At 39.5% G+C, this 12,629-nt stretch overlaps 1 protein-coding gene across 1 annotated transcript in view; it reads left to right on the top strand.

Moving 5' to 3' along the window:
- Nucleotides 1-12,629, top strand: part of NEK11 (NIMA related kinase 11) — a gene marked incomplete at both ends in the record, with an annotated part of 63,569 nt that overhangs the window by 17,523 nt on the left and 33,417 nt on the right. The window contains 6 exons of the mRNA XM_080610513.1: nt 1,625-1,743; nt 6,510-6,574; nt 7,392-7,518; nt 11,712-11,861; nt 11,945-12,023; nt 12,541-12,626. Of these exons, the coding sequence (XP_080466639.1) occupies nt 1,625-1,743; nt 6,510-6,574; nt 7,392-7,518; nt 11,712-11,861; nt 11,945-12,023; nt 12,541-12,626 (626 nt within the window). The remainder of the gene's footprint in view (nt 1-1,624; nt 1,744-6,509; nt 6,575-7,391; nt 7,519-11,711; nt 11,862-11,944; nt 12,024-12,540; nt 12,627-12,629) is intronic.

Genomic DNA, 12,629 nt, shown 5'->3' with positions numbered 1-12,629 from the left:
ACATTGTCAGGAAACACATTTTTCATAGATAACAAAGCATTGTCTTTTTGTTTTGACACTCCGCACTTGAATGTTGTAACAAAGAGACCACAGAGATTGCTATAAACTCCCTCGAAGTACAGGGCAGAAATGCGTGGATCTGCAAAGACAGAACCAGCTTATTTTGTAGCAGCAGTATGAAGCACTGTGGTGTTAGAATCACAGAATGGTTTGGGTTGGAAAGGACCTTAGGATCATCCAGGTCCAACCCCCTGCCATGGGCAGGGACACCTCACACTAGACCATGTCACCAAAGGCTCTGTCCAACCCGGCCTTGAACACTGTCAGGGATGGGGCAGCCACAGCTTCTCTGGGCACCCTGTGCCAGCGCCTCAGCACCCTCACAGGGAAGAACTTCTGCCTTAGATCTAACCTGAACTTCCCCTGTTTCAGTTTGAACCCATCACACCTTGTCCTATCGCTACAGTCCCTGATGAAGAGTCCCTCTCCAGCATCCAGCATCCATTTCTGTTAGGAACAGAAAACCAAGAAACGCTGAAGTGATCGTAAAATGTTGAGAATCAACAGTGCAGAGGTGGAGAGGGTTGATGGGGGGAAGTGGTGGTACAGGTAATGCTGTATAGGCTAAACTGTTTTCTTGTATATGGCACATGAAACGTCTCATTTTATGCAGAATGTGTAATGTAGAAGTAATGATTTATGGAGAATAAGCGGTCCTGATGTGAGGTAGTTATTCACTAGAGTACAATGAGACTCAGTCTCTTTTCCCTGAGGTTAGCTACTTCAACACAGTGCTTGCCACTAATGAGCATTCTTGCAGACAAAATCCATTTATTTTATAAACTGGGTTGACAATCGTCTGTCCCTTTTTAGCAAAATGAACAGTTTTGATATAATTCTCCTCAAACCCCTCTTTCATCGTGCTGGTTTTCAACTGATTTTTGACAAACGTCTGACTTGGAATTTGCAAGTAGTCTTTTCCTGTATGTATTTTCTGGTTTGTTTTCACTGCCTCCTGTGTGTCATATTGCTCCATTTCTAGCGTTGCTGCAAGGTCAAGTGTGGTTTTCATAGAGTATTGACAATAAGACATGCTACAGAATCTTGAAGCTTCAATTTTCTGCGGTTTCTAGTAAAAGTGAGTTTGAAAGAGTGGCAAAGTGGCGTCGTTAAGGACATTGTGTTTTATTGTCAAGAGAACAGCACGGTGTCTTTTACGCTGATGCGTGTATTTCAGCATAGTAAACAAGAGGGTCTCTTGACTGTGCGGTGTCTGTTCCTTTGTGTTAACTATAAAGAGAGTTTGAGGTGACCAGCTCAGAGGCACATGTCTAAAGCTGGGTGACATGAAGTGAAAACAGTTGAAGTACTTTGTTGTTTTGTAACACTAAGATAAAACTGACCTGCTTTTCCTCTGCAGCCAGATTGTTTGATCTCCTTTTGATTCTCAGTTGTGAATACTTTTGGTGCTGGGAGAGTTCAGAATCCATTGCAAGCGTGAGTTTCATAGACTGCATGGTAGGGACCCTGCAGGTTTAAGAAAGCAGAGTCCTGTACGTTGCTGAAGAAGATAACACTTGAAAACCTTACTTTAAATGTACAAATATGTTGTGGTATTTTTCAGGGTGGAGATCTAGACTTCAAAATTCAAGAGTACAAAGAATCTGGGAAGATGTTCACTCAAAGACAAATATTAGACTGGTTTATACAGTTGTTACTTGGAGTCAACTATATGCATGAGAGGTACAGTCATTTAATATGAGAGTGTTTAGCTTGGAAGGGGAGGGAGTAGACTTACCAACTAGTTGCAGATACTGAAACAGAAACGAAACTGTATGGGTTGTATTGTATTGGTATAAAGTCCTGTTCAACAAACTGCTCTAGCATATGTATACTGCATGTATCGTATATGCATATGTAGTATATATATACATATATAATGTGTAGTCATACACCTAAAGTACAATTAGTTATCTATCCTGCAAGAACACTGTGTATTATATCTTTTAGCAGCGCAGTGATAGATGTCTTTCAGTGTTAGGCATGCTTTTTCTAAGAACCAAGTGAAAAATTCACAGCAGAAATCATTCAATCTTGTTAGAAGAAAATGGATTAAAAGGTTAAAATAAAGTCATTTTTCAAGGCGGGGACAACAAGGATCTCTTGCAGGTATTTAATGTGGAGGATCCAATATATATGCTTGAGGTACTCCCAGTAAAACCAGTGAAGTTACATACATATGTTCTTTGAAAGCAGACATCCCTTTAACAGCATATCAAAGATCAACCTGAATAATTACTGCAGGTCATGCAGACAGTGGTGTGTGGAGATCACACTTGGTTTGAGCAGGGGCAGATACAGGTGAATATCTACCTGATCACCTCTGTGAGCATAGTTCTTGCCTGCAATCTGATTAGGGAGGCTGACTTCGGTGATTTAAACATTTCCTTCATTGTCAGGATATGCATGAACCCTCTTTTGTCCCCTTCCTGTGTAAAGTGCTGTCTCCTTTGAGGTAGGTGAGACTATTTAGCATGGTATGAGGGAGACTGAGTGCTGTGCTGAGCCAGGAACCGGTGGCCACCCACATTGAGAGCTGGAGGAATGACTGAGTAAAGGGGAATACCAGGCTCCTTTCCTACTAGCTTTTTGAAAGTTAACCCGGTTTTCAGCATCTCCTTTCCCCTGTCTCCTCCCTGTTGCCTTTTCCTATTGGCAGCTCTGAAATGTCACGTTAATAAACAAGACAGAGAATGCTTTCTGAAGAGAACTGTAGGCCAAAAGTCCAGGCTGAGCACTGTAGCCTAAAAGCTGAACTATTTGGACTATTATTCCTATTAAACTCTTAGAAATAAGAATGTCACTGCTGTAATGATTGTCTTAGCAGAGGCCAAGGATGGTTGTTGGTAATCACCCGCATGTTTTGGCGAGATGAGCTAATCTGCCTAAAATAATCTCTTAAATTATTAATACAGCCGGGAGGAAGAAGATGTTTATGTTTGAAGAGTAGGTTACACCCACAGTCTGGAGATGAGCGTTCAGATTGTTTTCAAGCTGAATGTAAACTGAATCCATAGTCTTTTATCCTGCCTGAGTATTGAGGAAACAAGATTTTGTTGAAAACACCAGCTTGGTTGTTGATAATAACAACATTGCATTTGGATTAGATAATCACTGTAGGTCCCTTCCAGTTGAAGTGTTCTATTCTATTGTATAAGTTATTCTTTTTGTCTTTTATTGTATTTCCTCATGCCTCTTTTGTCTCGTTTTCCCATACATCCCCTTTGTCTACTCTTCTCTTTATTTTTCCTCATCTTCTACTTGCTTTCAAACCTTAAAAAGAAAATCTTACAAATGAACTTTCTTTGGTAAGTATATGTATTCAATCACTGCATTTCCTGTAAAGTCATTAAATTCTGCACTAAGAGCATCCTGGTCTTCCAAACAGCATTTAATTTTCATTCCATGAACCACAGCTATTTATTAGCACCTTACCAGTTGCATACAAATGACTTGAGAGTTTTATTTTATTTACATCTCCTGTATTGCATTTATTGTATTATGTGTTATTTGACTGTATGCTTATTAGGAAATTTAATCCTTATCTTATTAGTTTAGAGCCAAATAAAAGCTTAAATCATAGAACCATAGAATAGTTAGGGTTGGAAAGGACCTTAAGATCATCCAGTTCCAGCCCCCTGCCATGGGCAGGGACACCTCACACTAAACCATGGCACCCAAGGCTCTGTCCAACCTGGCCTTGAACGCCACCAGGGATGGAGCATTCACAACTTCCTTGGGCAACCCATTCCAGCCCCTCACCGCCCTCACAGTAAAGAAAATGGAACAGATTAGGCTTAAAAGAAATTAATTTGAGTTACTGAAACATAACAACAGCCCTCCGGTGTCTAGAGGAGTCAGACTTGATTTCTTTAGTGATATGGAGAAGAGCTGTAATATGTGTTTGAACTATGTTCTAATGCAAAGAAAACTTTTCCCTAGAATTAGAAGCTTGAAGCGTTCATTACCTGTAGGTTGGATTTCTCGTGCTGTTCTTTAGAAAATCCAACTGCTGTGGATAGAAATTTTAATTCCAGAGCAGCAAAAATTATTAGTTCTGGGTTTAGACACAGACTATTCACTTTGCATCCTTCTTGCACAGCTTCAGCTGAGTTTCACTCTTTGAAAACTCTTGTGCTGGAAACTTATTTTAAAACCAGACTTTTTTGCTGCTTCAGATTGTTTTTCTTTGCCCGTGATGCCTGTTAGCTCTTAAAAAGGGGCTATAAGAAAGATGGGGAGAGACTTTATAGCAGGGCCTGTTGTGACAGGATGAGGGGTGATGGTTTAAAACTAAAGAGAGAGATTCAGGCTGGATGCGAGGAAGAAATTCTGTACAATGAGGGTGGTAAAACACTGGCACAGGTTGCCCAGAGAGGTGTGGCTGAACCATCCCTGGAGACATCCCAGGCCAGGCTGGATGTGGTTCTGGGCACCCTGATCTGGTTGAAGATGTCCCTGCTCATTGCAAGGGGTTGGACTAAATGAGCTTTGAAGGTCCCTATATATACCCGAACTATGCTATGATTCTGTATGCTGGTAGAATAAAGTGGCTTTCATTGAGAGACATCATCATGAGAAGTTCCAAAGAATTACCGCAAGTATTTCTTAGCCATGTTAATGTATGAAAGCATAGTTATTGTTAATGCAAATAATGTGCATAACATTTTAGTCAATATGATGCAAGCTTATATTAGCGTTGCATTCTAATTCAAACTGATGTGAACCAAACATCATCTTCTTATCAAATAACATCCTACTGAAAGCTTTCTGGATAATGGATAGTTTTTATACTTCAAGATACCTGTTATTCAGATTACAGATATCCAGAAAACTTTTAGGTTTCAAGAGTCTGTGGTTATATTTCTACAAAGTAATAATAATAATAATAAAGGTTAAACCCCACCAATGCTTAACAAAAGCATGCAAGAACAATCTAACTCAGTGAAGTCAAGGTCCTTCAAGGTTCTCTATGATGAATGGTAAGGAAAGAATGAATCTAAATTAACAGCCAGATTTATATAAAACTATGTGCATAATATAGGCTTAAGAAATAATAATGGATATAACCTTACTTCAATTTCCTTACTGATGTAATGCATGATGACCATACATGTATTGCTCAAGCAAGTTGCCAAATAGAGAACAAATTCTTTCTGAACATTACTGGAGGCACGCTGAATAAAACTTTCTTTTTACCCCATGTGCAGACCTTTCTCTACAAGCATTACTTTCAGACAATAAGAATAATAAAAGCTAGAAAGATTGCCCTAAGAAACATAAAGAACTCTTTTCTTTGACCCATAAAAATAGAAATGCTTGCTTTGCATGCTCAGTCTATGTGCATACTACAATGTCTTCTAGTTGTCATTTTTCACTTTTTTTTCCTGTTTGTGAACTGAATATATTGAATTTATTCTTTTTTAAATAGAATTTGAGATAATAATTGAGGATTCCTCAAGAACAACTTAAATCTATTATTATATTTGTTTTTCCTGCCCCCATCTCAAGAATCTTAGAGCATCAGTTGCTTTCTTTCGCTGTTGTAAATAGGTGAATGACTACTGTGTTTGTATAAGTAAATACAGTTTCTGTAGCCAGTATGTACCCAATGCTATTCTAAACTCCTCCTGAGCAGAGCTGATAACAAACACTGTGTGTTACCAACACAGAAGTGGATGAGTTCTAGTTTAGTTGAGGTTGTAGGGAACCCTTTTGGAAGAGTTATTGACAAGAATTAATTGGGAGCATGTTTTGTATACTCTAGAGGTATTTTATTTTCCTAAGGGGCTGGAGAATTACTGTCACACATTACGATTTCAAGGAATGGAGAAGATGCTGTTTGTCCCCACATGGTGTGTGGCTTATGATGTTGCTTCAGTCTTTAATGGAAAAATAAGTCTGTAAAAGCTGGCTGCTCTTTTTCCTTTGATCTGTCTTTGTTAAATTTTTCTCTTCCACACCATTACTGTAAAAATCTGACCTACTGCCCTCCTCTATATACATATTTGTCTTGCAAGTAATACATTTTCTCTGAAGGAGAGTTCCTTGAATAAGAGAATCTCTTATTGCTGTTTTTCTCACCCTTTATTCTACTGGGAGACGTCTTATTTTCCTGACAGAAAATAAGATGTAATGCTTTTAAGAAGAGTCAGATAGGAAGACTTGCCTTTTTCTCTGCAGCTCATGTTGAGTCTGTTTCTGTATTCCTGGAATCCCTGTCTGCATTCTTATCCTGGCTGGTTGGGTTCTCATCCTGTGTGTGAGTGTCAGTGAATGCATCTCTGTGTTGATATACCATCATCTGTGCATTGGCACTTACAAGGTTAGACTGGAGCAATGGTGGGCTGGCCTTCTTAACAAGGAAGCAAGTTAAATACATGAGGTATTTGATACGTGACTGTGAATGCTTCAAGTTGGATGAGGGTGAATTTCCTTTTATATTCCAGGCGGATACTTCACAGAGATTTGAAAGCCAAGAATATATTTTTGAAAAATAACCTGCTTAAAATTGGTGAGATCTCAATATTTTTTAAAGATACATTTTAGTATGATTCCAACAGGTGTTCTATCAGTAAAGAGATTTAAATAAAGTCATATCTGATATAGGATTTTGATTCGTGGTTAAACATGTATCTGAAGGGGGCCTACAAGGATGCTGGAAAGGGACTCTTCATTAGGAACTGTAGTGATAAGACAAGGAGTAACAGGTTAAAACTTAACAGGTGAAGTTTAGATTGGATATAAGGAAGAAGTTCTTTACTGTGAGGGTGGTGAGGCACTGGAATGGGTTGCCCAGGGAAGTTGTGAATGCTCCATCCCTGGTGGTGTTCAAGGCCAGGTTGGACAGAGCCTTGGGTGACATGGTTTAGTGTGAGGTGTCCCTGCCCATGGAACAGGTTGGAAGTGGATGATCTTAAGGTCCTTTCCAACCCTAAATATTCTATGATTCTATGTGTTTGACGGGCAGACACAGGAACATAGACCTAAGGAGGTAGTGAAATCTCCACCCTTGGGAATGCTCCAAGCTTGACTGGATCTGGACCTGAGCAGCCTCATGTAACTCTGAAGTAGGCTGTGCTTGGAGCCAGAGGTTTGAATCAGACGACCTTGTGGGGCCTTTTAAAATCTACATCATTTTATAGTTCTATGATTTTGTGGTGTTTTCATTTAGAAGAATTACAGAAAAATATGTTACTATTTTTTAAAATACTGGCAGGTTTGGGGTTTTTTTTACGCAGTTGTAACTTGTCTAATAATAAACACAAAGAGTTTATATGAATAAGCATAGATTTGTATGACTAGATTATTGTTTCTGCTGTTACTTTTAGGGGACTTTGGAGTTTCTCGTCTTTTGATGGGTTCATGTGATCTGGCAACTACGTTTACTGGGACACCATACTACATGAGCCCAGAAGCACTGAAGCACCAGGGATATAACACAAAATCTGACATTTGGTGAGTACTCAGCATGCCGTTCCGGTTGTATTAGGCATTTCTTTTCTACGTCAGCATTCGATATTATTTAGGAGCTAAAATTATTCCATGACATTTATATCATATGTTGTGATTTGAAGGTTTGCTCTTTATGTTAAGAAGCATGTAGGTTGGTATAATTCTGGGTTATCTAGGATTTCAAAGGGCTGTAAGATTCAGGTCCAGTCTCTGCCATGACACAGGATGGTTGTAGACCGAGTTTGGAAGGGGGAAATCTTTTTCCTCCTCATATTGAGACAGATAAATGGAATGAAGCAATTTCTGTGAGGTTTTTGAGTGTATGGGGAGTGATTCCTGCCTGAGAGGGAAGCAGAAGGACCTCCTTAGGAACTGAACTGAAAAGCAGTGGCAAATGTATAAAGGAAGAAGGTACTTGAAAGGGGAGCTGAAAATGAGAATAACTGGAGTGTTAGGACAGAAGCAAAAAGGCTCAAAGGCAGACAGAAAAGTGCCAGTTTTGCACTTAGATGGCACAAATTATTGGGATTAAGACTTCTGAAGTGATGATTAGATAATCCAGTTGCGAAGCTAAGATCTGTTGAAAGACTTCAGGAAACCTTTAGGTATGCAGGTGTTCTTGCAAGCTAAGGTGAAGAATGATTTGCTTTTTGATTGGGGAAAATATCTGGCTTGTTTATACGTGCGTCCTGAAAGATTTGTGTTTTAAGATGGTAGCTAAAGCTCCGGTGTTCTTTAGTTCCGTCATAGCATTCTTATATAAAGTGGGCTTCGTTTCTTCTCCAAAGAGGTGGCTTTTCCTGTAGATATGCAGGAAAAGGTTCCTTTTAAGTGAAAGAGTCATGAGGAGGTTAAATTCAGAAGCATATTCCTCATGGACTCTGCAGTCAGAGCAAAGGCGTTCTGATATCTTCAGACTGAGAGATGTAAGTCACAAAGGTTTATACATTACATTATGCATTACGTTATTTGTAATTATGCATTTACATTATTTACATTATTATGCATTTACATTATTTACATTATTATGCATTTACATTATTTACATTATTATGCATTTACATTATTTACATTATTATGCATTTACATTATTTACATTATTTGGCTTTTGGAGCTCAATTTAAAACACTAACTTGGATCTTACAGCTTTTGAAGAACTGGAACATAGTTTGGAAAGATCAATTAGCACCAAAAGCTTCAGGGTGTTTTCTTCTCAGGAGAAGCTGGAGGTCTGTCAGGCACTATTGTGGAGAGCCCATCCAGGAACTCTGTTTTATGGTGTACATAGGCATAAATACTTCAGTGTGAAATGGTCATAGATCCATTTTGCTGAAGGGTTGTTTAGAGCCTGAGTCAAACGTATTCATGAATACAGGGAGCTGTCAAACCAAATGTGCTGGTTGGATAGTTTATTGTCCCGTTTAGAGTTTTATAACACTGGCAGTTACACAAACTAAGGTTATAAAAGCAATTAGATTACAGGTTTGGGTCATGTGCAGATTGCTTATGAGAATCAAGAAGCAATTTTCTCTTGCTTCTTACAAGATGCTTAGGCCAGAACTGTAGAAACACAACTGAGAAAGGCAGTCTTGAGGCAAAAGCTTGGTGGTAACTCCCTTGGGCAATTGCAGCCTTGCTCCGGGCCCCAGGGCAGCATTTCTCAGCTTAGGAGGCGCTTATTTAATTTCAGAGAATTGTATGCTGCAGCAAAAACTTTATTCTTTTTCTCTCATTTTTCCTTTTCCCCTTTATTTTTCTTCCATGGAGCAGATGGGGTTTTCCCTGGGTAGCCTATTTACAGCCCTGGCTGCAGCAGAATGCCCTGGGTGTTCTTTTCTTCTTTCTCCAAAGCCTCAGGTGTAGTCAGAGTACTAAACTGGATGAATAAATAGGCTTCCCTGATGTGACAAATCCTGTGCTCCTAATGGCTCATTGAACAATTTCTAGCTGCCAGAATCAAGCAGCCTCCAAAACAGATTGATTCTACAAAATGCAGTTACAGTACAGTCTGTCAGATTGGGATTTTCCTTCCTTTTTTCTTCCCTCAGGCTGGTTTCCATTTTTATTTGATGCTTTTGGATTCCATGTGTGCTGGGGGTTTTTCTTGTTGTTCTTTTTCACTTGCAAGCGTTTTCTCATGTAGTAATTATCTTAGAGTTTGAGCATATATCATAAATACAGATAGAATCGTAGAACCACAGAATGGTTTGGGTTGGAAGGGACCTTAAGATCATCCAGTTCCAAGGTCCTGCCATGGGCAGGGACACCTCACACTAGTTCATGTCTCCCAAGGCTCTGTCCAACCTTGCCTTGAACACTGCCAGGGATGGGGCAGCCACAGCTTCTCTGGGCACCCTGTGCCAGCGCCTCAGCACCCTCACAGGGAAGAACTTCTGCCTTAGATCTAACCTGAACTTGCCCTGTTTCAGTTTGAACCCATCACCCCTTGTCCTGTCACTACAGTCCCTGATGAAGAGTCCCTCTCCAGCGTCCTTGTAGCCCCCTTCAGACACTGGAAGCTGCTCTGAGGTCTCCACGCAGCTTCTCTTCTCCAGGCTGAACAGCCCCAATGTTCTCAGCCTGTCTCCATACAGGAGATGCTCCAGCCCCTGATCATCCCTGTGGCCTCCTCTGGACTTTCTTCAACAGCTCCATGTCCTTCTGATGTTGAGGACACCAGATCATCATCTGTGCAGTCCTGTTTGCTGATTTTTAAATTTTAAAAGTTGCTTAACCGTTAAATCTTTACAAAATCAGGCAATATTTGATGTCCCTCAATAGCTGGCCTGTACAAAGCAGTTCTTAGCAAAAATGTTCTGCTAATTGTTTTCACATACTGTTTGAAAAGTACCAGTGAGCGAAGCCTGCTATTCTTTCTCCTCTTCTTTATTTGCATTGTATGTAGAGCTTGGATTTCCACTTTAAAATTACTTGCCCTTGTTCTTTTATCAGCAGACAGACAGAATCAATTCCTCTTCTTTAACCCAAATGAATAATTGAAACTTTATTCATTATTTGCTTTCGAAGATAGTATTTATATCCTTTCCATCAAAGCCATTCACCTATATGTACTTTTACTTATCAGTATGCTTTATTTTCATACTGCTTCTGTAAATTATAAATACCACAATCAAATCCTACATGAAGAGTGAAGTGGCTCTGATATTTAAGTTGGTCACTTTGATGAGTCTGGTCCTGTAGCTGGCTCTTACCAGCATTTTCTCTGACCTTGATCAAGTGCCTCAGTTCTCCTGAGAGCAAACTGGAAGTAACACTGAGCATCCTTCAAAGCCTGCAATCTCAACTCTCCTATGTTTTTAAAGACATTTGTCCAACAGAACTCCGTTGAAGTGCAAACTTTTATGAATAGTCAGGATATAAATTATTATGAGGGTGTTTGTGGTAAGATGTTCAACTTGGTGATCTTTTATGATCTCCGTTAGGACTGGCGAGTAAAAGCCTGGGGAATAAGGTGACGGTAAACCAAAGACCCTTTTAAAGCTGTTTGCAGTCTTTCCTCCTGTTTTTTAGTGATTTAAAACTAACACTGGTTCTTAGCTTGATTTGCAGACCTGCATGTTCAGATTTCTTCTTTGCTTCTCCAAGTAAAATCTCACAGAAATTTGGCTTTAGATGTTGCAATCTGATGCTTTTATCCGAGAACAAACTGATTTCATAACCTATTGTGAGTGTTTGGCTAAATGAGTGAAACCACACCAGCAGACACTTCTGCTATTTGAAACTGGCATTATTGAATATCAACTTGAATTTTAGCCTCAGTTTATTACCAGAAATCAATTTGCAAAACCAATTTAAACAAACTCGTGTCCAAACACTACTGATCTTCTCAGCCAGTTGCTAATTCTTAATTTAATGAGTAACCACATAAGGTAGTTAATATGATAGGGTTTTGCTTTATTTTTACACGCACTTATATACGGATACATATGGATATGTGTGTTTACATGCAGAATTTATGTACACTTACAGAAACAGAATGATGATATCTCCTGTTTATAAAGTTACTAATTTGTGATCTGAACAGAAATCCTTCAGATGGAAAGGATAGCGTGATAATGAGATATCCTCTTCCTGGGAGAAAACAACTGTGATTTCCCTTACTACGGCACTATGTCACCATGCATGCTGCTTCCAACCATATTGCTTACACTCCTCCTGTTATTTTATTCTTCAAGGTCTCTGGGGTGCATTTTGTATGAGATGTGCTGTATGAACCATGCCTTCACTGGACACAATTTTTTGTCTGTGGTGTTAAAGATTGTAGAGGGAGATACCCCTTCTCTTCCTGATAGATACCCAAGCAAGCTGAATGCTGTGCTGTGCAGGTATGATGTTCTCTTTTTATAGCCCTTTTCAAAGTAAACTTGGAAAACCACATACTGATGACTTCTGGTTTTTAACATTTCAGCATGTTGAATAAGGACCCTTCTTTGAGACCAACAGCAGCAGAGATCCTTCAAATCCCCTTTATTGATGAACAACTAAAGGTATATAAGAAAAAGCTTCAGCCGTATGCTTACTGTTTGAGTGTGTATTGTGCAAAAGCAGAATAGAGGCAAAGTAAATGTGTTGAGGAAAAAAAGTGAGATGGGAGTTCATGGGAATATTAATCCAGGGGAATTCCAGAGCTAAATTGCAAATATGCCTGAGGTAGTGATGCAGTGAGAAATGAAGCTCCTGTCATTTTGCATCCTGAATGAATCCCTTTATAAATGTTGTGAGCAATAAGGAGAACGGGCATTTATGTGTAACAAGTGCAGATCATTTGGGCCTGGGTATATATAGTCTCTAAACTGTTCTGGTTAGTCCTAGTTTTAATCACAAACAGAGCATCTTGCTCTTGTGGCCCCTGCTTCAGTATATATATTGTTTGGTGTTCTGAGAAGGAGGGGAAGGAAACTGCTCAGTCAGTTTTTGCATTACAATTGTACTGGGTCATTGCTGAAGAATCCGTATCACTTCAGCCTCAGGTGTTGATACCAGTGCTATCTTATTTCCTTGCAGAGCATGCAGCACAAGTTCACAAACATGACTATGAAAAACAAGGTACTTGACTGGCAGAAAGAAGCTGCTCCCATTTTTGATGCTGTGTA

The sequence above is a fragment of the Psittacula echo genome, assembly GCF_963264785.1.
Source record: "Psittacula echo genome assembly, chromosome: 2".
NCBI classification, from domain to species: domain Eukaryota; kingdom Metazoa; phylum Chordata; class Aves; order Psittaciformes; family Psittacidae; genus Psittacula; species Psittacula echo.
The sequence above is the reverse complement of the archived record's forward strand: the minus strand, read 5'-3'. Positions and strand labels throughout refer to the sequence as shown.